The sequence below is a fragment of the Phaenicophaeus curvirostris genome, chromosome Z (genome assembly GCF_032191515.1).
Source record: "Phaenicophaeus curvirostris isolate KB17595 chromosome Z, BPBGC_Pcur_1.0, whole genome shotgun sequence".
Classification (NCBI taxonomy): domain Eukaryota; kingdom Metazoa; phylum Chordata; class Aves; order Cuculiformes; family Cuculidae; genus Phaenicophaeus; species Phaenicophaeus curvirostris.
This window is the reverse complement of record NC_091431.1, coordinates 53472859-53496805: the sequence shown is the minus strand read 5'-3', so window position 1 is coordinate 53496805 and position 23947 is coordinate 53472859. Positions and strand designations below refer to the sequence as shown.

Sequence of the window (23947 nt, the reverse complement as noted above, 5' to 3'; positions counted from 1 at the left end):
ACAAAACAGAGAAAGAATCCTCTTATTGTCCAAGACTGAACTATGGAAAGGATTAACTGTTTCCAACACAAGTTTTCCATGCAGAAGGCTTAAAAGCAGCAAAAGGGCATTTGAGTTCTAGTGCTGACAAATTCTGTAGCTCATGTATTAGCTAAGGCGTTCCTTAGCTCATAGGCAGCTGGTCACTTACCAGCTAGAGAGTTATTTGTCCGTCCAAATGGCGTAACCTTTAGCTAAGCCTTTGGAGAGCTGCTGAAAGAGCACTTGTTCCTCTGACACATACAAAGAATCAAGGACACAGTAGCTGAAGAATGTGCTATACCAGTAGACTATGAAGCTCTGTTCTCGAGGGCTTTTTTTTTTTTTTTTTAAACACCTTTCAGAGAAATGACAGGACACAAGTTTATTTAGGCTGTTATCATGTGCCTGTTCTCAGTTTTATCACCGTTTGTATGGCTTCTATGACTAGTGTTGCACACCAGAAATAGCCCTGAAGCCACATGCTTGTTTACTTGGGACAACTTGTTTCCCATTATTCCTGAAAGCTCTGTAGAAGTCAAAAAAGCCATATGAGGGTCCCTGGTTGTCCATGTTGGGTGAGGTAAAAAATAGTGCTTTTTATTCTGTAATAAGTTTATTATTATCCGAGACTTCAATTTGTTGCTTTAGGTGCATTTCACTTTCTATTTCCTTGTCCACTGTTGCAACCACAGAACATTTTTCTCTTGATAGCTGCAGCCATATTCTCTTCCCATGTGTCTCCTTCTCTCTTAATAAGAATATACTGCTGTTTCCCACTGTCCATGATTGTTCTGGTGTTTGCCTATGATAAAGCTAAATAGGAAGGGGTTTACTAGTTTTCCATGACTAGCAAGACATACCAAAATCTCTGCTTCTTCCTTTTTCTATGTTAGATATTGAAAAAATACAGCGTGCAAGCAGTACTTCATGGGAAGCATGGGGATTGCTTTCTCTTAACTTATTAAGAAAAATATTGCTGGTATTAATCACCAGTCTTGGTATCTCTCCTCATCCTGTACTAAATTCTAAAATAAAGTTTGTTTTTCAGATTCCTGTGATTGTGGCAAATGAAGGGGATGATTCCTGTACCTTTTCTGTAGTATTGATATAGTGTCTTTTCTTCCTATGTGGATGAGGCTAAATCATGTAGTGTGAATGCCTTTAGACAAATATGCTTTTAATTTTAAAGAGAGCATATTAGGAGGGTAGTTAGCTTCAGTTTTTGAGTACCGTTGTATGTGAAATATGGTAGGATTTTCATGTAAGATAGTTGAGCAGTTTGTGGCGTAGACATAATCAAATATATAGACTGAATATAAGTATTTTAGTTTTCTAAAGAGCTGATACAAAACGAATAAAATTTGAGTTTTAATGTGTTCAGATTACTGCAAGAATTACAGTCTGGCTCACAGATGGAAACCTGTTGCACAAGAAAACATACAGCTTTCTAAGTAGAACCACATACCAATACGCATGTGTGTGCATAATATTTGACATTTAGATGAAAGATCAAAGTAGCGGAAAGTCTTCAAGGTAGCATATCAGATACATAAAAGGTGTTAGTCTGAGAAAGCAATCATTTTGATGTTTTAATAGCTTGCAAAAGGTCTTGCCTTTTTCATCTCAGATTTAAATGTGTCTAATTTCATATATACGATATATAGAAATGTGTAGCAGGAACATGCCCAGATATACAAAAGTGGATACTTAAGAATATTTAACAATATTTAATAAGAACGAGAATTCACCTGGTTAGTGCCCTGTCTCCAACAGTTACCAGAAGCAGAAGCCTGGGGAAGATGTAGTGAAGTACATGAAGCTGGGAGAGTATGCTCTCAGTGTCCAGCGTCTAGCACCTTCAGTTACTGAGCCTTCTTGAGCCAGAAAGGGTGGAGTTTTTATTTAGCAGTCTTTATTTGGCTCCTCTATCAGTATATCTAGTCTTTGGGTTAAGTGGTATATGTTTCGACACAAGTGCTGAGTTAGGGAGTATGGACATCTAATGCATACAAACATTTGTACAGACATTTGGTTTTGAATGCATTATTCATGGCTACTGGTATAGCCTAAAGTATCAAACTACTGCTATACGTGCAGCAAGCACGAACAGAGTTACTTTTACCTCTAACTTTACTTGGCAAGAGGTGATAAATTCTGGAGTTTATTTGAAGTAGTGGATATTTAACCTGATTCACCAGGCTGGTTTTTTAACCCTTAGTATCGGAAGTAGTCCACTGCTTCTTTCCAGGTTTGAAGCCTTTTAGATGAAGCTTGATGCTATCCTAGTTATGAAGATGGAATGATAATTGAACAAATGGTACGATGGCCTTCTTATACCAGAAATTACAACCTGGGTTATGGAAAGCATCAAGAGGTGCCCTTTTCTACCAGTCCTACTGGGTTGCATCTGAAAGGGAAGTTGTACCATACGGAATTTAAGACCTACATAGAAAAATGAGAGTTTTATTTATGAAACTAAAGAAAAATTAAAAAAAAAAAATCCTCTATGGCTAAGCTATTTATATACCAAGAGTTATGTGGGGGAAAAAACCCAAACCCACTCAAAAACCCCTGCAACAGCACTCTTACCCCCGAATCTTTCTCTTTTAGTGCTCTAATATTAACCTTTAGGGCAGAATCATAGAATCATAGAACAACCAGGTTGGAAGAGTCCCACCGGATCATCGAGTCCAACCATTCCTATCAAACACTAAACTGTGCACCTTAGCACCTCGTCCACCCGAATAATTTCCTTGTGGCACCAGGATGCCAGCCAGAGCCTGCAACTAGGACAATGTGTAAGGCTATCAGAAGTATTTTTACATCGTCTTTGAAGAAGAGGAAAGCGTTCATGTATAATGCCATATGTGAATGGACAGAACAGTTAATATTACTGGTTACTAGAATCAAGTGATTGGAAAAGCTGAAGCACACAACGAGGTGACTGCCAGGGAAGTCAGCCTTTCCTGGAAGCCTTGGAAATAGGTTTGAAGTTACTCGTGCCTGTGGAGTTTGCATAGTGGGAAACACTAAGATGGTCTATTTTCTGCTGCTTGCATCTCATGAAAGAAAATGATTGAGTTTTTTAATTCTGTGTTATTTAGGCCTTAGGAGGATTAAATGCGAGATTAGAAAATAAGTATCAAAAGAAACATGGTGTTAAGGAAGTGAGGTTATCTTTAATAGCCTTTTTAGATATTAAGGAGTGGTTCTCTTTCACTGCACTTTTACAGCTGATCTAAACATGTCAATTTGTCAGTCTATATTGCAGGGATTCCTAATGGAAAAGTGCACAAACTAAATGCAAGAAAACGCACACCTACCCTGCCTCTGGTCATATCTGCCTGTAGAATTATTTTAAGTATTTTTAAAGCATTTTGTTAACAGATGCAAATTAGATCAAAGGTGTTTTCTTCAGTGTTCTAAAATCATCTGCTGATTTGGCAAACTGGCTTTAATATGCTGTGTCGGAAGGAGTTGGAGAATGAGAATTCAGGAGTCTATCTAGTCTTATGTTGCCCATCTGGTGCATTTAAGATTACGTTTCTTCAATGAGTTGAGAATTATTTACAGTTAATAGGGAGACAGATCTATGGAGTACTAAGAGAGGACAATTCTGAAAACAAAAGCAACTTTCTGTAAATCTGGTTCTTCCCTGCTTATACTGGGGGTGGCTGGGGTGGGGAGGACGCGGGACTGAGAAGGCAGGTGGAGGCAGGGGCTTTGTATCATCTACGATAGTGAAATAATTAAAAGATACTTGATCTTCTACTGACTCCTGAGTCTTTAGCTTTACTGTAATGTATTTTCAGACAGAGTTCTTAAATTTGTTCTAAATGTAGGCAGCTATTCTATTTAAAATCCTTGTTGAAACGTTTATAGTATTTTTTCTTAAATATTGCCTGTCTTATTAAAGATGCTGTATAGGATCAGTCTCTTCAGAATAACATTATCGCTGTGTAAGAAAGGATGTGAATAGAAAGGAATTTCAATGTGTATAAGGTCTTAAATGTGGAATTTGAGTGTACATATCGGAAATTCTTGAATAAGTGTAATACAATCTCTCTCTGCACTCAAACTTCTGTTATACTTTTCCATAACATGGAAAAGTAATTATGGGTTTTATATATGTGGGTTTGCATGTAAAGGCAGACTGTACTTTTAGTTTTGCAAAGGACTGTGCTTTGAGTGACAGTCATCCTCTATCAACCAAAAGTGACCGGATAGACAACTCTGAATTTGTAGCCCACAGGGTAGGGGGAGAAAGAGCAAAGCAGCTTTAGATGTTTGTTACACTTTGGTTTCAGGTTACTCTGGGCAGGTAGCAACACTCCAGCAATATATTAGATATAGTTGTAAACCACCTGAACCTTGCTAATTTTCCAAGATGGCAGTATTAACAAAACTGCTGCCCACAACCTTCCTAGCGTTCCACGTTTTGCAGTTTTACCCTGCCCTGATGTGTTTAGTTTTATGTAAGTTAATGTGTCAGGCATGTATTCAAGAAATAATGTGATTTACTATCCCTTTTTTTTTCCCCAGACGAGAGGTATTTAGGAACTTGTCTTGCTACTCACTCTCTTCTTTCAATTGTGTAAAGAATGTAGCTAAATCAGACCTAGACATATCTTCCTTTAAAAACAAGTTCTTGTGAAGGGCTTAGAGATGGAAGACTCTTACGGGCTTGCTGGAGTATCCTAGCTGTGCCAGTACATGTATATAAAAGGAATAAAGAACCAAACCACACAAAACCCCCACTAAACTGTTGTCTTGTTTTCTTTGGCTGCATCATCTCTGATAATGTAGTAGTGCAAGTTATTGTTGTTGCAGAAAGTCGTGAGGAGGCATTATCCATTTAAACAGATCAGGAGGCTTAACATGCACTATAAACCAGGATTCATTACGGTCTGAGCCTCACAGAATTGGCATGAGTTTTTAGCTTTCTGATAATTTTGGATTTCACAAGTGGTTGCAAACCAAGAATTATAGAAATGCTGAACTTGACTCAGGCTTCTAATGGGTTCAAAGCTGTAAAAAAGTAGTGTATGTTTTAATGCTGCTGCTTTTTCCATGTGAAGACATATTCTGAAAAAGAGCTTGTTATTTTAACTATGAATTAATATTCTATTACTATATAAATGTAGGTAATTACACCTTGTTAACAAAGTAAGCACCAAATATCTTGCTAATTCTGTACTGTATTGTAAGCCCAATTATATTACAATAGTTATCACAATGAATAAGAGTATCTTTTTCTTTAAAACTCATTAGAAAACCTTAAAAATCACTTTATGTAAACACTTCCTGGTGGGGTTGGATTTTTTCTGTTTCTTAAATGAAAACACTCTGTAACTTGTTCTGTTGAATTTGTGGCTCAGCTGACTTTTCTGCTTTAATTATTAAATGGACTATACACGTTGTCTATTTTCACTTAAAAACCTCCAAACAATCCTGCAAATAAGATTCAATTTCCCTTTTTTATTGTGTAAACTCAAGAAAGGAGCCTCCAGAATATTTGTAGCTTACAAGCCTGCAAGTGACTGTGTTTAAAGGTAGGACAAATGGGATATGAAATTTTTAAACTTTCAGAATATGGAGACTTAGGGAAAAGGACTTCGTAAAGGGAAGATACAGATGTGATCTGCTTATTAACCTGAAAATAGATACTTGTCAAGCAAAATCAATTCAGAGAAAAATAAAGATACCCAATGGAGTTTGTTTTCAGAATTTTTAAAATGTTTTGTAGATTTTTTTCCTTATTTAAGAAAATTTTTTTCTAGGAAGGGAAGTTTTCTGCATAAAGAATGCGGAGAGAGTAGAGAATGAGAAGCTATATAAATGTATTAAAATAGATCATTCATTAAATCCATAACATCTTTAATGATGAAAAATTATTTATTTTTTAGTTTTACTTCTTGAGAAAGGTAGATTTCTTCCACAGGTCTCTAAGCTTATGTATTTTTGCCTTTAGTAAAAGTGAAACAGAAAACCAGGCTGTTGTAGTGCTCACATACAAGAAAAGCCAAGTTGCAAGGAGTTTTATAATTCTGATGCTCTGAGAGTGCAAGAAGAGCAACTGATGGGACATGTAGCAGGTTTTACAAGTTTTGAGGTGGTTGTTTGCAGAACTAGATGAAAGTATATTTGCAATACTTTCTCCTTTCTCTTGAAATGATTGTTTGGGTTTTTTTTTTAGAATAGGTTTTCATTCAATAAACCAGGGTCTCCGAAGCTGCTTAGCAGTGAGTTGTGTACTGGGTGCCACCTTGTGCCACAGGTACATGGAGGCCAACCTTGTGCTGAGCTGCAACTCCAGCTCTGAGTAGGAAGTTGTTACTGCCGCCCTACAGCCTGATCAGGCATTTTGTGAAAACCTAAGATCCTGGTTGATCTGCAGCAAGGGATCCTCTGAGAGTTCTGAAAAGAAGGATGGATGTTCAAAAGGAAGGATGGATGGGTAGTGTTGTGCAGTGAATGAATTTGGCTCTAAACATGCTTACTCTGAATAATGAAAATGTTCCTTTTAATTCAAAATGTATGCAGAAATACCAAATTAAAGCAAATTATATAACATGACTGATGTGTCAGTGACTGACACTTGAGTTTAAGTTTCAGTTTGAAATTTCATCTTTTGTAGACAGATTTTACATAATTTTTGTGAGAGTTTTGGTGTATGTTCTTGAGCTCTGGAAGTAATTTTGATTGCCAGGTTTGATCCGTATTGGCTTAAAGGGCAGTTGTAGCAGAGGCCTGAGTGGAAGAATGAACAAAAGATGCTCTTTTTGTTGTTGAGCTGCTTTTAGACAGGTTCTAATAGCTGCTTGCAGAGAAGTTGAGAAGAGGATGAATAGATTAGCTGAGGGAAAAATGTATCTAATTAAGGTTGCTTTCATATTCATGCAAACTGAGCTTATATGTTTGACTTGTGTTTTCTGCTTTTGTAAGGAAGCAGGGTGGGACAGTGCACAGTTGAGTAGATTTATATTGCAGCAGGAGGGCTTTTCAGTGTGCCTGTTGGAAGAGCGTTATTTTCTTATGTTCCTCACAAACTGAGAAATCTAGACATAAACACTTTCCTTTTGGGACATCACTCATATGGCTTTCACTTTTTCTGTATCAGAAGAGGTGGAACTTAATTTGGAAGCACTGCTTCTGCTGTATAGCTGTAATGGTTTCAGTAACTGAAATCAGGGCACTCTAGTTTTAGTGTTTGATGGTGAAGAGAAGTACTTCTACATGACTAGACTATGAACAGCAGCACGAACCCTGACTCAGGCTGGAACTGTAGTGTGCTGGGTTGTCAACTCTGGGATCCATTGCAGTGAAGAATTCTTGGAGCAGCGGATATGACTTGCACAATTATCTTTAAATCCAGAATTGGTGGTATTTGAATGAAAAAATCTTATCTGATGGAGTGAAAAAGTTGTCCCAGTTTTCTTTCTGCTTTGCAAGTTATGCTGACCCTGGTGATAGGAACAGACTGCTGTGTTGAGGAGGAGATGAGTGTAACTCTGGATGGTGAGTGGGACCCTAATTATACTTATAATTGTCTTAATCTGGTCTAAACAAAGAGAGGGACTTCTGTGCACATTTGCTCTGATGAGCTGTGCCAAAAAACCCAAATCCTTTCTCATTGGGGAGTAGAGACCAGATGGAATGCCGTGTTTCAGCCATGTTCTGTGATCCACAACTGAGGTTGATTACTTTCAGACCTGTGGCCATTAATGGCCTGAAATCCCTGTATAATCTTTTTGGTGTGCTCTTTTGGCATGTGCTACCGCTGGTCTGGAATTGTGATTAAACACCCCTTTTTAGGTTAGGCTAGCTGGTGAGTTTTTGCCAAGTGGAGTTCTCAATGATGAGTGCTTTCTGCTTTTGGCTTAGTGAAGACAAGAATTTGAGATTCCTTTTCCTTACTTTATTGCCAAATTTTTCTTAACAGTCTTCCGCTCCAGTCCTGGGCTGCCCCTCAATCTATTTTTTTTTTTAAGTGTTGTTTTTGGTACAAATTGGCCTGTGCATTTGAGTGCCAGAAATTTGGGAAAATGGAGAGCAAGGAACAGACAAGTAATACTAAAAGCTATTATTGCTTCCATGGGAAACTACACTACAAAAAGAACTTCGTTCTCAATTCAGTTTGGATCTGGTGATTAGAATTAAAGGTTACCGGCAAATTGTGTTTCCTCCTGTTGTGCATAGCAAATGGTTATCACGAGTGTGATGCCTGTTGAAAACAGTAAGTGTGATCTGTAGATCAGCTACAGAACTGAAATTGCTTGGGGTGATGGTTGTTATCATGTAAAGTAGGAATCAGCAGGATGAAGGACTTGTTCACGTGATGCTTTTCAAGGAAAGTGGAATGAGGCTGCAACAGACTGCGTAACCCCCAAGTAATCTGTTGCACTGTAATCCTTGAGTATGAGTGTATAGAGGAAGCAATGAAAGAACTGAAAGAAAAATGAGTTAGAGAAGGGAATGTGGACCTCAGTAGTGCTCATTTGCTCAGATGCTCACGGAGGGTTAGGCTGGCTATCAAATGGATTAATTGGCGCAATGTTACCGAAGGAGTGCAGAAAGATGTGGTCATGGAAACCCTCAAGATTTGTTGAGCTTCCTTAACAGGGAAGAATATTCAGGACGCTAAGGAAAGTAGAGAAAGAAGGAACAAATCTTCTTATAAAGTGTTCTTTACAGCCCTTTGTCCTCCTTGTGTCTCTTTTTCCGGTATGTCTCTGCTGTCTTTCTTACTCCTCATTATTAATTGCTTTTTGAATTTGCTTTTTTGGAGTGAGAATGTAAAGAATAGTAATCCAACAGTACTCCATCTTTCTGGCATGCAGGAGGAATATAACTGAGGACAAGTGAGTGTCTAAAGGTTGTTGTATAGTCAGTTAGTAAATACAGCTTCCTATTACATGATAGAGAGGAGCAGTGTGCGATTATTATTTTTTTTCATTTCTGAATGTGTACTACAGACATCAGAAATATTTCATGCTGTCATTCCCAATGTACTGCTCTTTTGAATCATAGAATCATAGAATAACCAGGTTGGAAGAGACCCACCGGATCATCAAGTCCAACCATTCCTATCAAACACTAAACCATGCCCCTTAGCACCTCATCCACCCGTGCCTTAAACACCTCCAGGGAAGGTGACTCAACCACCTCCCTGGGCAGCCTGTTCCAGTGCCCAATGACCACTTCTGTGAAGAATTTTTTCCTAATGTCCAGCCTAAATCTCCCCTGGCGGAGCTTGAGGCCATTCCCTCTTGTCCTGTCCCCTGTCACTTGGGAGAAGAGGCCAGCACCCTCCTCTCTACAACCTCCTTTCAGGTAGTTGTAGAGAGCAATGAGGTCTCCCCTCAGCCTCCTCTTCTCCAGGCTAAACAACCCCAGCTCTCTCAGCCGCTCCTTATAAGACCTGTTCTCCAGCCCTTTCACCAGCTTTGTTGCTCTTCTCTGGACTCGCTCCAGAGCCTCAACATCCTTCTTGTGGTGAGGGGCCCAGAACTGAACACAGTACTCGAGGAGCGGTCTCACCAGTGCCGAGTACAGAGGGAGAATAACCTCCCTGGACCTGCTGGTCACGCCGTTTCTGATACAAGCCAAGATGCCGTTGGCCCTCTTGGCCACCTGGGCACACTGCTGGCTCATGTTCAGTCGGTTGTCAACCAACACCCCCAGGTCCCTCTCCTCCAGGCAGCTTTCTAGCCAGACTTCTCCTAGTCTGTAGCACTGCACTGGGTTGTTGTGCCCCAAGTGCAGGACCCGGCATTTGGCCTTGTTAAACCTCATGCCATTGGACTCAGCCCAGCGGTCCAGCCTGTTCAGATCCCTTTGCAGAGCAAAGCTCTGCAATGGCTGCTCTGAATGGCGGCTGCCTTTTATCCGTATTGAAGTTTTAAGTGAGGTTGGTAAAGATGTTGTGTACCATAACAATCCTGACTCACTGAAGAAGCAAGATTAAATTTGTAGTAGACTCCTTCACTGTTAGTTTTCTCATGTCAGTTGAATTTCTGTTGTTAATTTATTGTTAAAACTGTTGCTGCCTCTTGCCCAAGGCACAGTCAAACAAGAGACTACTGTAAAGTCCTCTGGTTGTGTACAAAATCATGCTGATTTAACATGTCTGTATTTGGATAGCTAGTATTTTATTTGGCTGTTCTTTTGAGAGTAAGTTTACATTAACATTCTCCTCTCTAGCAGATGTGCTGTGTTTTGTTTTCTGGGTAGTTATCACAGATTTAAGTCTTCTGTGCTCCAATGAATTCTTGATACGGGCAATGGAAACTTATATTATTAAAAACATAAGGTTTAGCGTGTTGAGCCAGAACACTCTTTCATGCAAGGACCAAGCCAAGGCCATAGTGTGACCATCTTTCAGAAAACCTTAGTTTAGAGAATCTCTCAGTGTGATTCGAACAGCAAAACTAATGGCACAAAGTAAGTCTGAAACACAGCTCTGCCTCCAAGAAAAGCTTAGCAGTCGTTTACTCTGGTTAATGTAGACACCTGCTTTGAGAAAAGTACAACTATATTGGCAATAAAGATGTCTTGATGCATTTCTTAAACAATAGAAGACCACTTAGTACAAATCATCCATAACTTCATCTATACAGGCCTCTTACATGCTAGATCTTTGTTATCTGCCATGGCTTATGATACTGTGACGTGTTAGATGCTTTCCATCTGTGTGCTTGGATACTCTTGCTCAGTAAAAGAGGCTTCCTGCTACAACTGAAATTAAGATAATATATATTTAAATTTTCTGGAAATGTTTCTCTTAATACAACTATCATATGGCAGCAGTAGGCAAGGCACATTTCTAGTCTTTCTTTGGTAGTTTTCTAATATTTCTTTAAACTTGTCCTTGGACTTGAAAATATCACTGCTGCTTTCCAGAAATGAAGCTTCAATGAAGCATGAAGCTTACAATGAAGCATTGTAAGTATTATTAATATTTTAGCTTTGATTTTTGAAATGGAGAGTGATGAAGTCAATTGAATTAGTATCCCCTGTTGTCGTCTACTTCAACACCACTCAAAGCCCCAGTAAACATCATGTGGCTGAAGCCATATGTATAGAAGGCTATATTTTTGTTTATACATGTGTGCATATACGCGAACATGCATGATGGTAAACTAGAAGTGTTAGAAATCTCGCCCTTTATTACAGTTGATGGTTCAATTCCTCTTGGTCCCCTTTGCTTCTATATGTTATTGTTCTCAAGTTCAACAAGCTATTCAAGCTGTTTCTCAAGAGGATCCACAATACTTGGAGGTATTTAAATGCCTGGATTAATTATGTAACTTAGGGTGCTTTTCTTGCCTTTCAACTCTTGATGACAGAGTGCAATACCAGGTATGAGTCAAAAGTAATAGTTTCAACCATTCAGTGTGACAAACAGGTTCCTGTCAAGGAAGACCTAAAAGTCTGCTTTGGAAGAAATTTTGTTTCTGCTTCAGTTGATTTTAGGGAAAAGTCAGCATGGTGACCTTGCCTCTCAGTGTTTCCAATTGACTTAAAGTAAAAGTATGTGTTTTGAGACTGTTCTTCTTGTCAGGTGGTATTGTCATCTCTCAAGTCCTAGCATACCAGGTCAGTCATTTGTGTCATTTCGTATGTAAGAAAAGATGTTATTTAGCAGTTGATGCTTCACCATGTTTTTTTCTTCTTCCATATTCTCAGAACAGATAGATATGGGGAGAGGCATAACCAAGTCCCACCTGGCAATCTGCATGGGAAGACTCACTGCCCTTGTCTTTCTCTCTGCAGCTGGAGTGTAACAGAGTTAATGTTACTTGGAATGGCATGGAATTTCACATTCTTACTAGCCTAAAAGTAAACGTCCACAGACTACAGTTCCTTCTTAGTGGTTTCCTTCTCTGGGTTCAGACTTACCTCTCCATGTGCTTGACAGAGCACTGTAGAAGCAGACACAATTGCATCCATTGGTTGAAAGACGAGCTAAGGTTTCTGTTACCTGAAAATAAAATTGTTTTAAACTAATTTTATTTTACTGGTGTATGGGTTTTTTTTGAAAAGATAGTGTGTTCTTAATCTAAGTGGAAGGATTGCTGTATGAATGGTTACTATACTTAGGACAAGTTTTTTTTAAAATAAAAACACCTGTCCCAGGGCATGAGAACAATGTAGTAATATATGGCAGAAGCAACTGCATGGTTTTGTATGTTTTTATGGTATAGTAAAGATTGAGGTGAAAGTCTTGGCAGTAAAATGATTCAGTACTGCTTTCCTACTGATGAGGTGGATACCTGTCTCCTGTTTCCAACACTTGTTTTGTCAGTTTCTGACAAATACAAATTTGGCAGATATGTGCATTGCAAATTAGCTCTGGCATTTCTGGGGATAGTCTTAGAAAAAGAAGTTCCTTATTGTTTTAATTTTCAGACATATGTGTGTGTCCTTCTCTACTAATAATCTGAAGCTAACAGGAAGCATATGTCACATTTTGGACTGTCTGTTCAGGACCATGAATATTTAAATGTACTTTGAGATTTGAAGCCTTACCATTTCACCTGGATGTCATACAAGCTATGCGTATGATAAACAGATCCTGTTAGAAACTTTATTCTATTGTGTGTATGAATGCTTTAAAAATATTGGGAGTGAGGGCCTGATCTTATGTACGTTGCGAAGTACAGGTACTGTAAGACTTGCTAATGAGCAGTGGGAAGTTAGAGTACTGTATATCTCAAATGCAGCTGGGTGAGCTGCCTGCTAAGTTGCGGTATTAAACGGTTTAGGAATAGAACAGTAAAAGAATCAATATTGCATAAGAATATTTATTTAATGAAAACTGTATCCAAAATGAATTGGCTAACCATTCCACTGGTTGTTAAGTGAATTCAAATTTCTACAGCTAGCAGCTTTGTGTGTGTAATTTTTATGCCAGTGATGGAGTCTAATAGATAAAGACCCTACCTCTCCCTGTATCTTGCAGGCATACAGGAGTTTCCAGAAAACATTAAGAACTGTAAAGTACTGACAGTTGTTGAGGCCAGCGTAAATCCAATTTCAAAGTAAGTTTTTTTTGTTTGTTTGTTTGTTTTTATGTTTTAGAGTTTGTGCAATTGCTCCTTATTCTCAGGCTTGCCCCTTATGTGCACCAGCCCTTGGAGGTGAGAAGCAGACTTACCTGAGAACTATCTTCATTAACCTCATTGCACTGTCATAAAGTGTAGCTGTGTCATTAAAATATTTTGCCCAAGTTAATAGGCTGTGTGGGCAATGCTGTGTTGTTATACCAGGTGACTTTCTCAACTTTAGGTCCAGCACTGTTCTGTGAATGTAAAGAAATACATAAAGAATTTTCTTTCTTAATAACTTATTAATTTTACTCTAACACCTGTACCACTTTCAAACTTAGCTTGTATGAGTGATTTCCCTGTCAACCTCTATAGTGACAAAATTAATTAGACAGAGGTAGCACTGCCAGGAGACAAACTTTGTGCAATATAACTCTTCTAGTGAAAAGAGGTATTGTGCAGATTGTAATATATCTTGTTGTCTCTAATGAGTGCCTCCTCCACATTAGGTGTCAGGAGATCGCAATTACATAGAAAGACTACTTTTTGTTGTTTGTAGTTTTTAATGCCTGTAGATATTGTACTTAAAAGTAATTTTGAAACTAATCTTACAGATTACAAATATCTATTGTGATTTTGTAGGAATTCTGGTATCACCTTAAGTTTAATGTTATCAGTATGTAACACCTCAGTATGATACTGTTTAAGAAAATACAATGGTTAAGAAAATGACTCTGTGCCCCAAGTATAATTGAAACAAAGGCACTACATTATTTTTTTTCTATACAGGCTTCCAGATGGATTTTCTCAACTCTTAAACCTAACGCAGCTGTACCTGAATGATGCTTTTCTTGAGTTTTTGCCAGCCAATTTTGGCAGGTAAGTTGATTTTGAAACTTGGCATCAACATTTATTTTTAAATTCACACCGAACAATTTCTGCTGGTTTCTCAAGCCAAGTGTGAACTGAAAGAAGGCAAGAGGTGTACTTTACCAGTGCATTTATGCCATATGTTAGTTGGCCTATTCTCTGTCCAATTATTAGTCATTCCTTGATGAACAGTTAGAAGCACCAGATCTGCTATGCGCTCAGCTAACAAAAAAGGCTGCTTATGATGCTGGAGCATTAATTATTGTGCTTTTTTCCACTACACAAACTTTGCATTTCAAACCCCTTCATTAAGGTTGAAGAACAAATATTTGGAAGATGCAGTCTTTACTTGTTGGTGTTTTAAGCATTGCCTATACATTTTCCTCTTTGTTTAGTAGTCTTACCAAATGGCAATATTTTCTTGGTGAAAAACAGGCACTACAGATGAAACAGAGGACTTCAGATTGACACAGTTTATCTTATGAGTTCTTAAACTTACACATAGTTTAATAAAGCCTCATTATACATTTTTCTTCATTACTGTCCACTTCTGTAAGGCTTAATGGTTAGGGAAATCAAGTCATTGCTTACTAACAGCTTAAGAATAAGTTATTTACTGAAGGCAACCTGAAACCCAGTTTTCCAGTGTTGTGTTTCTCTTAATAGCTGTGAGATATTCAGCCTTGGAGTTTAAATATAGTGACTTGCAGCATCCTAGCTTGTCACTAGGAGAATGAAACTGGCTTTTCTCGTTAGCTGTTTTTAAATGAATTCAAAGTATTTGTATAAGTTTACCTGCTAATAATTGTATTGCACAGAATAAATACTATTTTGTAGGAAGATTCATGTTTAGATCAAATAAGCTAGAAAACAATGAATTGATAAAATGTCATTTCAAAGTAAGGTTCAAACTCCTTTGACATTGAATACTTTTGTAAATGATTGATCAGACTGCTCTGCCACCCCACAACTTTACCATTAGATATAAACGCTTGTTAATGCAAATGGTCATTTAACTTGTGCTTCAGAATATGGAAGTACGTCTTTAAAAAAACAAACAAATGAAAAAGCTCCATAAGGGACAAGCATTCCAGCTTCTTCCAGTCTGATGCACTTGAGTGTTTGTATGTCGCCTTACAGCTATTACTTTTCATTACATGGGAACACATGAAGTAACTGAGTTCTGTTGCCTGCTTTTACTGGCATCTATAGGCAATAATGCCTTTTAAAAATTAAGGCAATGCCATATTAAATCTAAGAAGGTTTTTATGCTTTGTGGGTTAGGGTCTCTGTTCCAGCAGTTCAGGTAAGAAGTCTGATTTCCCCCATTAGTTTCTCTCTGACTGTTCATATTCATTTGTTCCATGGTTTTTAATTACTGTAATCTTTAAAGACTGTTGTCTCCCGTTCTCTCACCTGCTGTTTTTATAGTGTTCTCGTATTGCTCTTTTACTTTGTTAGACTGAACAAATTTCTCTTTCCCTCTGGTACTGTTAATATATCTTGGAATGAGCTTCAGTTTGAATTCATCATCATGCTTTCAACAGGAGCTGGTGACATATATAGCTATATTTAGAATCCAAATTAAGATCTTTTCATGGCATGTACAATGTTGTGATTATTTTCTTGTTTCTCTTGGAAACGTCTGTGGCTACGCTCTAGTGTTCTACTAACACTTTTTTGCAGCTGCTTATTGTTGTTTCCCACACTATTAACCAATGCAGTGGACAGCTCGGTTGGAAATGGCTGATGATTACAAGGAAATCCTGAGTATTTTGTACTGTGGCATTTTGTCACTTTTCTATTTTTTTCGGTCCTAAGTTTGTGTAGTTTTTTTCCCTGCAGCATCCCAATAACTCACTGTATTGTCTGTGACTGTGGCATCTGCTAGCTTAAACATTTTACCAGTCCTTTAAGGTTGATGTTAGAAAATGTTGAACAGTATAGTCCCAAAATGGGTCTTTGAGCACCTCAGTCAATAACATTTAGCCTGGTACTTAGGAGAGAGAACTTCGTCTAATGCAGACTCCTTTTGTTATATCCATGCAGTATTTTATTACATTTACCTCCATGCATTCTTCTTGCCTTCAAAATTTGTGCTAAAACTTTGCATACTATCAAGATTATCCAATCTTTTTTCCCCTTCTTTTTCCCCCCTTTACATACTTGCTGTCCTTGTGATGTTTTATTGGTCCAGTCTGGTAGGACTTATCACAAGTCTAGTGATATTTTTCATTAAATGTGCCAGTTCCTTTGGAATTCTGAGATGTTAAAGTGCGCTTTTTTCCTTCACTCTCAAATTCTTATTTGGATGCATTAATATTTGGCATAGATCCCAGAGTTAGCCTTTATGCCAGTGCACAGAAGTATGAGAATTGCTTATGCTTACCTAAGAAAACTGTATCTACTGTGTGTAAATACGTAGTATATATTTAAATATAATTATATAAATACATAAGCAGAGCATTCTAAACTTGAAGCTCAGGGCATGCTGATTTTGAGATGTGGCTTTAAAAGGGAAATATTATTTACTGATAGGTGTTTATGATAAGCAAGGAGTTTTATCTTCAGTGTCATTCTGAACATTGAGTATGTTGTATATAATGGGATGTTGTTTCCAGAGGCTCCTTACTGTGATGCTGCAGTTGATTTACTTTTAATCTTCTTTCTGAACACTTTTCCAGTAGTGTTTGCAGTAGTAGATGTTTTTAGTAGCATCTACTTTGGGATAATTTTTTCATACATGTACAGTGATAATCAAATTTGGGACTTAATTTAGTTTCATGTATGCAATTTGGCTGAAACTTTTTTGACCTTCTATAGGATTCATCTGTAGTCCTCTAGCCTTCATACTTAAAGCTTTGCATTAGCAAAACTGGCAACAAGGTGAAAAATAAAGTCTGTGAAATGTTTTTAGCTTTCCAGGGAAAGACTGCTGTTGAACAGTGAGTATCTAAATATACCTGCTATATATTTCTTATATATTTTTACAGATTGTTAAATCAGATTTAGGAAGACTATTGATCATACCCTGGAAAGTTGTTCCTGTAGAGATTTTGTTTTATTTAAAAATTGAGCAGCATTTTAAGGGCAGGCTAAGTTGATCACATTAAATAACAATACTTCCACAATAATTCTTTTGAGACTGATACACTAGGTGTACTTCAAGTTGAATAATACTCTGTAACAGCTTTGTGTTTAGGTGATGTGGAAATATTTCTGTGGTTACGGGTTTTCACAGTTGAGAAATTTAATGTTTCTGTATGAACATGAAAAATGTTTGTGATAGAATGTCACAGGAAATATGTATCCTGCCACTATGACACCTGTTTTTCCTGTTGTATAGGTGGTCTAATTCTATGTCTGTATTTCTTTTCCATATTAAACCGTGTTTTTTCACTCCCATTATAGCAATTGAGATGCTTAGCATGGGTGTTTACACCAGCCCTTCAAAGAGCAATTAAGCTGAGTATCTGATGTATCTTATTATATTAAACTTTAATTAGCCCTTCCAATCATAATGAAAAAAGGGCCAATGCTTAAGAACAGTATTTCTCATCAATTACAGAAAGTAAGTTACTGGTTTTTAGACACAGCCTATGTCTTCCAGCCAAGAGAGATTGACAATTTTTCCCTTGTAGTCTCTGTGTAGCTCTCCGCATAAGGAATTCAATATTTCTATCTCCAGTTTTTGGAGTGTAAGACTAGAACATGAAGGAAGGTTAGAAAGCTATGAACCATTTTTTTACCAAAGCCAGTCTTTAAGTTTACAGAATTAGCGTATTAAAAGCATAGTACAACCAGTTCTGGCTAAAATTAACAAAGTGGTGGTGTGCATAAATATAGTTTAGCATATGAATGGAAGTTTGCTTCTACTGCTTTCAACTGAGAAAATTAATGGCATACACAGGTTGTGAATAAAATCTACCAACTGTGTAGCTTTTTTCCAGGTTGTCAAAGTAAAACAGCCACTAGAGCCTACTGCAGTGTTTGATTGTTCTTGGGTTCAGCAGACCAATCCCTAAATGACCAGTCAGATCTGAGGATCTGTAAACAAAAAAGTTCTGTTTTGTCACAGATTAGGCTACACGTAGGGTAAGAGGGCTAGGAAATCCTTTCAGCTACATCCTAGATTGACAGCAATGATATTCCTATGAACTGAATTTTTGTTAGGGTGTTCTTTCAGCAGTGTTAGTGTGGGTTTTTGTTCAAGAAGTTAGGGGGAGGAGTTTTCCCTTCAGCAGTTGCTACCAGATGGCAAGGGCTGCTTGCAGTGCTTGGCTGTGTTGACCTCTGCACTCTTTCAAGGTGACTGTTATGTTCTTAGATTAGTCATAGGCATGGCAGATTGCTACTTTCAAATGTGTCCTAAAATGAGCAAATGTCTAGAGAAAAACCAAATATTGTTTCCAGCTTTCTGTTTTTACTTTAAATATAGTTCTTGGTACTTGACAAAAATTAAGGTTTTTGTGTGTCTCCTTAGAACATACCCAGTTAAGTTACCTTCAGGAAAGACTGGTCTGTTAACTAATCTTGTTTTTTGTGTCAGGGAGTTAATGCTGTATTTTGTGTTTTATGTAGGCTTCTAGTGGATCACATATAGAACTCTTGCCTTGACATTCCTGTCTGTATTTAAACCAACCTCAGTTTCTGCATTTCATTTAACAAAGACACAGGTTTGTCGCTGCTGTCCTGATGGAAAAATTTCACTGGGAATGTTGCATTGCTTGAATGTTGAGATTGCTTTGAACTTATCTTGGCCAGGCAGTTGAGACTGGGATTTAGAGGTTATTTATCTTGCAGTCAAAGGTTTACTGAAAGAAAGGTCAAACTGCTTTCTAATAGAAATATCTAAAGGGGCTAGAAATCTAACTAGAAAGCGAATATGGAAGGAAATCCTCTATGAATTTAAAGGTTGTTTTTACCATGTGGAAAACCACAGGTGTTCCTCTGATGAGGCTTTTTATGTGAAAGGGTTTGATATGCTGCCAATATTAGAAATTCAGCATATTAACTTCTGATCCTACCTTTCTTTGATTACTTTCTGTGTACTTCTGTATATGATGATGACATGTATACATAATGAATCCAATGAAGTGCTTTAAAATCTTTGAGATGAAGGAAAAGAAATTTGTTCAAACAGGTATAGCAAAGCAGAGAAGACCTAGTTTGTTTGCTGCTTTACCAAAATCAAACCCTAACGAATATATGAATTTAAAGTATCATGCAGGTTTATGCACAAAATGTATTTGTGTTCTTGCAGAAAAACTATTTCAAGCTTGTGGTTCTTCTTTTGAAATTTAGCAATGTAAGTAAGTTCAGAGATTACGTTTGTCGTAAACCCAGTATATTATGATAATTTGTTATGCTTTTCTGTTACAGATTAACTAAACTCCAGATACTGGAGCTCAGAGAAAACCAGTTAAAAATTTTGCCAAAGTAAGTATGGATTACATTTATTTAAATTAGGAGGACTTTTTTCTGTAGTTATAATGTAGCGCATATTGAAAAATAGATCACAGCTTAAAATGTTTATCTAAGTGACTGGACTAAGTTGTCACAAGGAACTTCTTCCTACTGCTGAAATTATGTCTCTTTTTGGACTGACTGGTCTGCCTATTCAGAGATTTAGTTTTATCTTTTCTGTTCCTGTCCACCTCTGGATTTCTGATCCATCTATTGAGCTTTCAAGTCAGCACATGGACACCTCAGGATGATTGTTCTGAAGTGTCCGATGATGCTTGCATGCAGTAATATATGGCTGCCCAGGTGTGTGTCTGGCTACGGTTCTGATGGCTGAGTGTCTGAGACTTAGGTATTGGTCACAGAGATCTTCATCTATAAATTAAATGTGGAGTTTTGAGATGCTTGCTCAGAATGACTGAAGGAATGCAATTGACATGACTTAAGCACCTTTTTTTTTCAATGTATATGTGTAATTTATATACTTCAGTGCTGAGGAAAGTGACAACTAATTACTGTGTTGCATGGAATCTGTTATGCCTTACCCTATTCTATAATACTCCAGACTTGTTTAAGCGTAATGACAGCATATTCCTCAAATGTGTTTTTGGTGATAATAAAATAGTTCTGGAAGGTCTTAGAGCATTTGTTTCAACAGTAAATTCAGTTGTACCTCTCAAAGTCTAGCATCTTTCTAAACCCTGCCTTGCAATTCTCACCAATTTCATCAAGCAAGCCTAGGCTGATGGTATTGCAGTTTCTGCTGTTTCTATGAGGTAAAGCAATGCTCTGATTTTTCTGCTTTGGTCCCTGGAGGCCTAAGTAGGTTGACAGAGGTATAAATGGTCAATGAAGAGAGAAACAGATATCCCAAAGATGAAATGTGAATAACCAGCTACAGAGTCCTGCATAGGTTGTGGTGTGCTGTAAAAGGGATTTTCTCAACTGGCCACAGGAAGTGGTAAAGAGAGGTACAGGTTTTGGTGGAGGATAAGTGTTCTGGTGGAGAAGAGAGGGAGCTAACAATTGAATATTGAGTCTGTCTGGCTCATATGCTAGCAGAGGCTTGCGTGCAGTAGGCTTAAGTGTGAACTAGCCCTTCAAATACAACAGCCAGTTTTCTTAGTGACTATAGCTAATTACATGTCAAAGACATGATCACTACTCCAATTCCATTGGAATTCCCCCTTTCTGTGCCTAGATATTGTACTGTGGTGTCTGCTGTATAAAGATGCTAGAACTCGTATCTGGAATGAAATATCTAGCATCAGAAAGTGTGAATTTAAATCTTCCAAGCGTTGAAGCACTCTGCTCATTCATGTGGTATAAATACTCTCTATTGTCCTTTGCTTTCACTGCTATCACTAGTTTTTAGCAGAAAAAAGCTAGAGGACTTGTAATTTGGGGTAGTAGTGCTGTAAATCAAGTTACTCCCACATGAGGAATGGTAGTTACAATTAAAACTTACAGCTGATACAGATTTTGTTTATAAAATGACTCTGACCTTAATTGCCATAATTAATGCTAATAGCATGAATTACATGTGATATTATAAGGAGTAATTTATGGAGGTCTCTTGTAGTGATAAGGGACATTTAAGCAAATACTGTAGTGTGTTTAAGCCAAACAACTTCTGTTGAAGTTGCTGGGGGTTTTCTGTTGACTCTATGTTCAGTTTCATCCTTGCTGTAAAACTGAGCAGCTGCAGTCATGAAGATGTCCTCTGCAGCATGTCCATAATGATCTGCAGTACATGCTGAGATGCCATCTTTGTTGCTCTCTGCTGGTACTGTTATGATTCAGTTGAGTGATGGCTATTTAGGCTATCTGGTTTTGTTTTCTGTAGCCACATTAATGTGCATTTTGCTACTGTGAAGCACTCGAATCATGTGTTGTTTATGTATGGTGTACACTGGGAAGAAAAAAAATAAAATCATTTTGGTGTCCATAGTATAAAGGAGGTGATCTGTCTTTCAGGATAATAAAACCAACCATGCAGCAGTTGACTTGGCCAGACAAAGACATCTGTAGCCTGGCTCTAACTATTGTGTTAGAACAGAAGCTGGTGTAAAATTAGAATTTATACAGTTTTCCAAACCTGAGTATGTGTTTTAGAAGTAACATGCTGTACAGCTTTAAACAGTGTAGAAAGTACAAAGGCCTTTTTTTGAAAGCTAAGAAGGTGTAGCATTACATGCTAATATTTTTGCCTTAAAATAAGCTGTATTTTCTTATTTTCTTATTGTCAGTCTCAGTTTTTTTATATTTTCATACTTCTTACAGATATGAAAGAATTCACTGTGAAAAATGTATTTGGTTAAATTTCTACAAAATCAGCTAGCCCTTTTACTGAATTAAGTGTGCACATAATTTTTAACATTAAAGTGTAAAGCGATTAGAAGTCTGTTGATCAAAATGAGTTATTAATGCCAGCACCCTAAATTGACCTTGCTTTGTGCCAAATGCATCGTTTTACTTGGAGCTTATCCACAGTCAGAGACTGCAAAGCTGGCAGTATTATAATGCAAACCAGTTCAATGATAAAATTTCAGCAGAAATATACAGAGACTATTTTAAAGGTGTTTACCTGGTAGCTGAAAATTGGGAATATAGTCAAGCATAATTCTAAAAAGTTTAATTTTTTTTTTTTTGTTAAGCTTCTGTCTGTTGCATAGTTGTCAGTAAAAATGAACCATTTTAGAAAAAAGCAAGTTATTTGAGAGTGTAGTTATGGTGACTCAGGGCCCAGTCTTGTTATCACCCAACCACCCTTGAACTGTTTGCTGCTTCAAGTAAGTGCAGCTGTAGTGTAACCTTAGGGAAGCTGCTTATGCCTCGGATTCTAATGTTGTAAATGATTTAGACTATCTGATTCCTTAGTACGATTGATTTGACAGCAAATTCAGTAATGTGAATTATAAAACACATTTTTCAGTTTATGTAAGGGATTGCATGGTGCTGTGGTAAAGACGGAAATAGGCGTAGCTCAGTGTTATAGTAAATTTTTGTTTCCTGCCCTGTACTCCTTTTCCTTCAGCACTAAATTTTCCTGTAACTTCAGTGTTATTGGAAGCTTTGTTTGCATTTTTTTCTGAAGATACAGTTGCCCTATAAACAACTCAGAAAAGCAAAGGGGTATTTATCATGGAATAGCTGGAAGTGCTGTAGATTAGGCAGGCAGTGGGGAAGGGGAAGAAAATAACTGAGGCCTTGGTCTTGCAAACGCGTTTTTGTATGTTTTGCAGTTAAGTGGATGCATTTACTAGATTAGGGACATTTTGCCTAGTGAAAAAGAGGGCCCCAAATCTGTAAGGTTGTGTTGTGGTACTGCTCCATAGCATTAATTTTACAGATACTTGAGAGAGATTTGCAGATATAGTGGCATTTGGCTGGTGATTGGACTTTTGATGTTCTTGGAGGTCTTTTCCAACCTTGATGATTCTGTCGTTCTATATTTGCTTTAGTTCCAAATGGCAAGAACAGGACCCTAAGTGTAAATGTAATTTATTTTATTTTTTTCTATTTTTAGTAAGACAGTGAAGGTTAAGGCAAGAATGGGAACAGAATGGCAAGAATGGGAGAGACATTAAGGATACAGCACTAGCACTAGCATGATGGGAACATCCAGATCTTGGGTTGAACTGGAGTGGAATTCTTGTATATGTGTGTGGTTGTACAGTGTATGAAAACTTGACCATTTTCAGATATCAGTCCAGTAATAGAACAGCATCACTACTTAATATTAATTAAAATAATATACTTGTATGAGTAGAGGAAGATTGGATGTAACTGGTGTTTTCTTAAATCTAATTCCTTATTAATACCCTTCCTGTGCAGAACCATGTCCAGACTGACTCAGCTGGAGAGACTGGACTTAGGAAGTAATGAATTCACTGAAGTGGTGAGTTTTGCCTTAGTAACAGAGACCTATATCCTTTGTAAATCTCTTTAATCTATTTTTAATCAATATGAAAAAGTAAACATCAGCTGAAGAATTCTACTACTGAGCAAATATTATATATGCCTCATAGCACCTTATGGAGCCTTTTATCTAAATTATGTGCATGTTCTGATGCATATATGTATGTTTTCCATAAATTTAAAAATGACACTCTGTGGTATAGTGTGATTACTGTATTGGTAAAAAATAATGGTAATGTGTTTGAATTACAAACATAATTGTTTGTCTTACTGAAAAATCTGTGCACTTACTGGCTATTGTATATTTCATGTTGCAAGTTCTGTATAAAGAATATAAAGTTCTTCTGTATAACGTTGTGTGTATAAACCTACACTCGTTATTGTCTACTAACTATTTAGATCTGAGGGAAACTATTAATTTTAGGCTTTAATATTATTCAAAACAGTATTTATACTTGAGGTGCTCAGGTTTTTCCTTCAGCACGGATCAACTTATTTCCTGTTCATGATCTTGCAAACACATCTTATGTTTACAATCACTTGACTTCTCTGCTTCTGCAAGTCGTTTCCTTAATAAAGGAATTGAAGAAGTAGTGTAGTGGAATACACGAGGTCAGACACAA

At 37.4% G+C, this 23947-nt stretch overlaps 1 protein-coding gene across 4 annotated transcripts in view; it reads left to right on the top strand.

Annotated features, from left to right (window-relative positions):
* ERBIN (erbb2 interacting protein) overlaps positions 1–23947 on the top strand; it is a 117786-nt gene that overhangs the window by 57467 nt on the left and 36372 nt on the right. For all 4 annotated transcript variants that reach the window (XM_069879847.1, XM_069879849.1, XM_069879848.1 and 1 more), the window contains exons 5-8: positions 12986–13064; positions 13860–13949; positions 19323–19379; positions 23241–23304. In XM_069879847.1, the coding sequence (XP_069735948.1) occupies positions 12986–13064; positions 13860–13949; positions 19323–19379; positions 23241–23304 (290 nt within the window). The remainder of the gene's footprint in view (positions 1–12985; positions 13065–13859; positions 13950–19322; positions 19380–23240; positions 23305–23947) is intronic.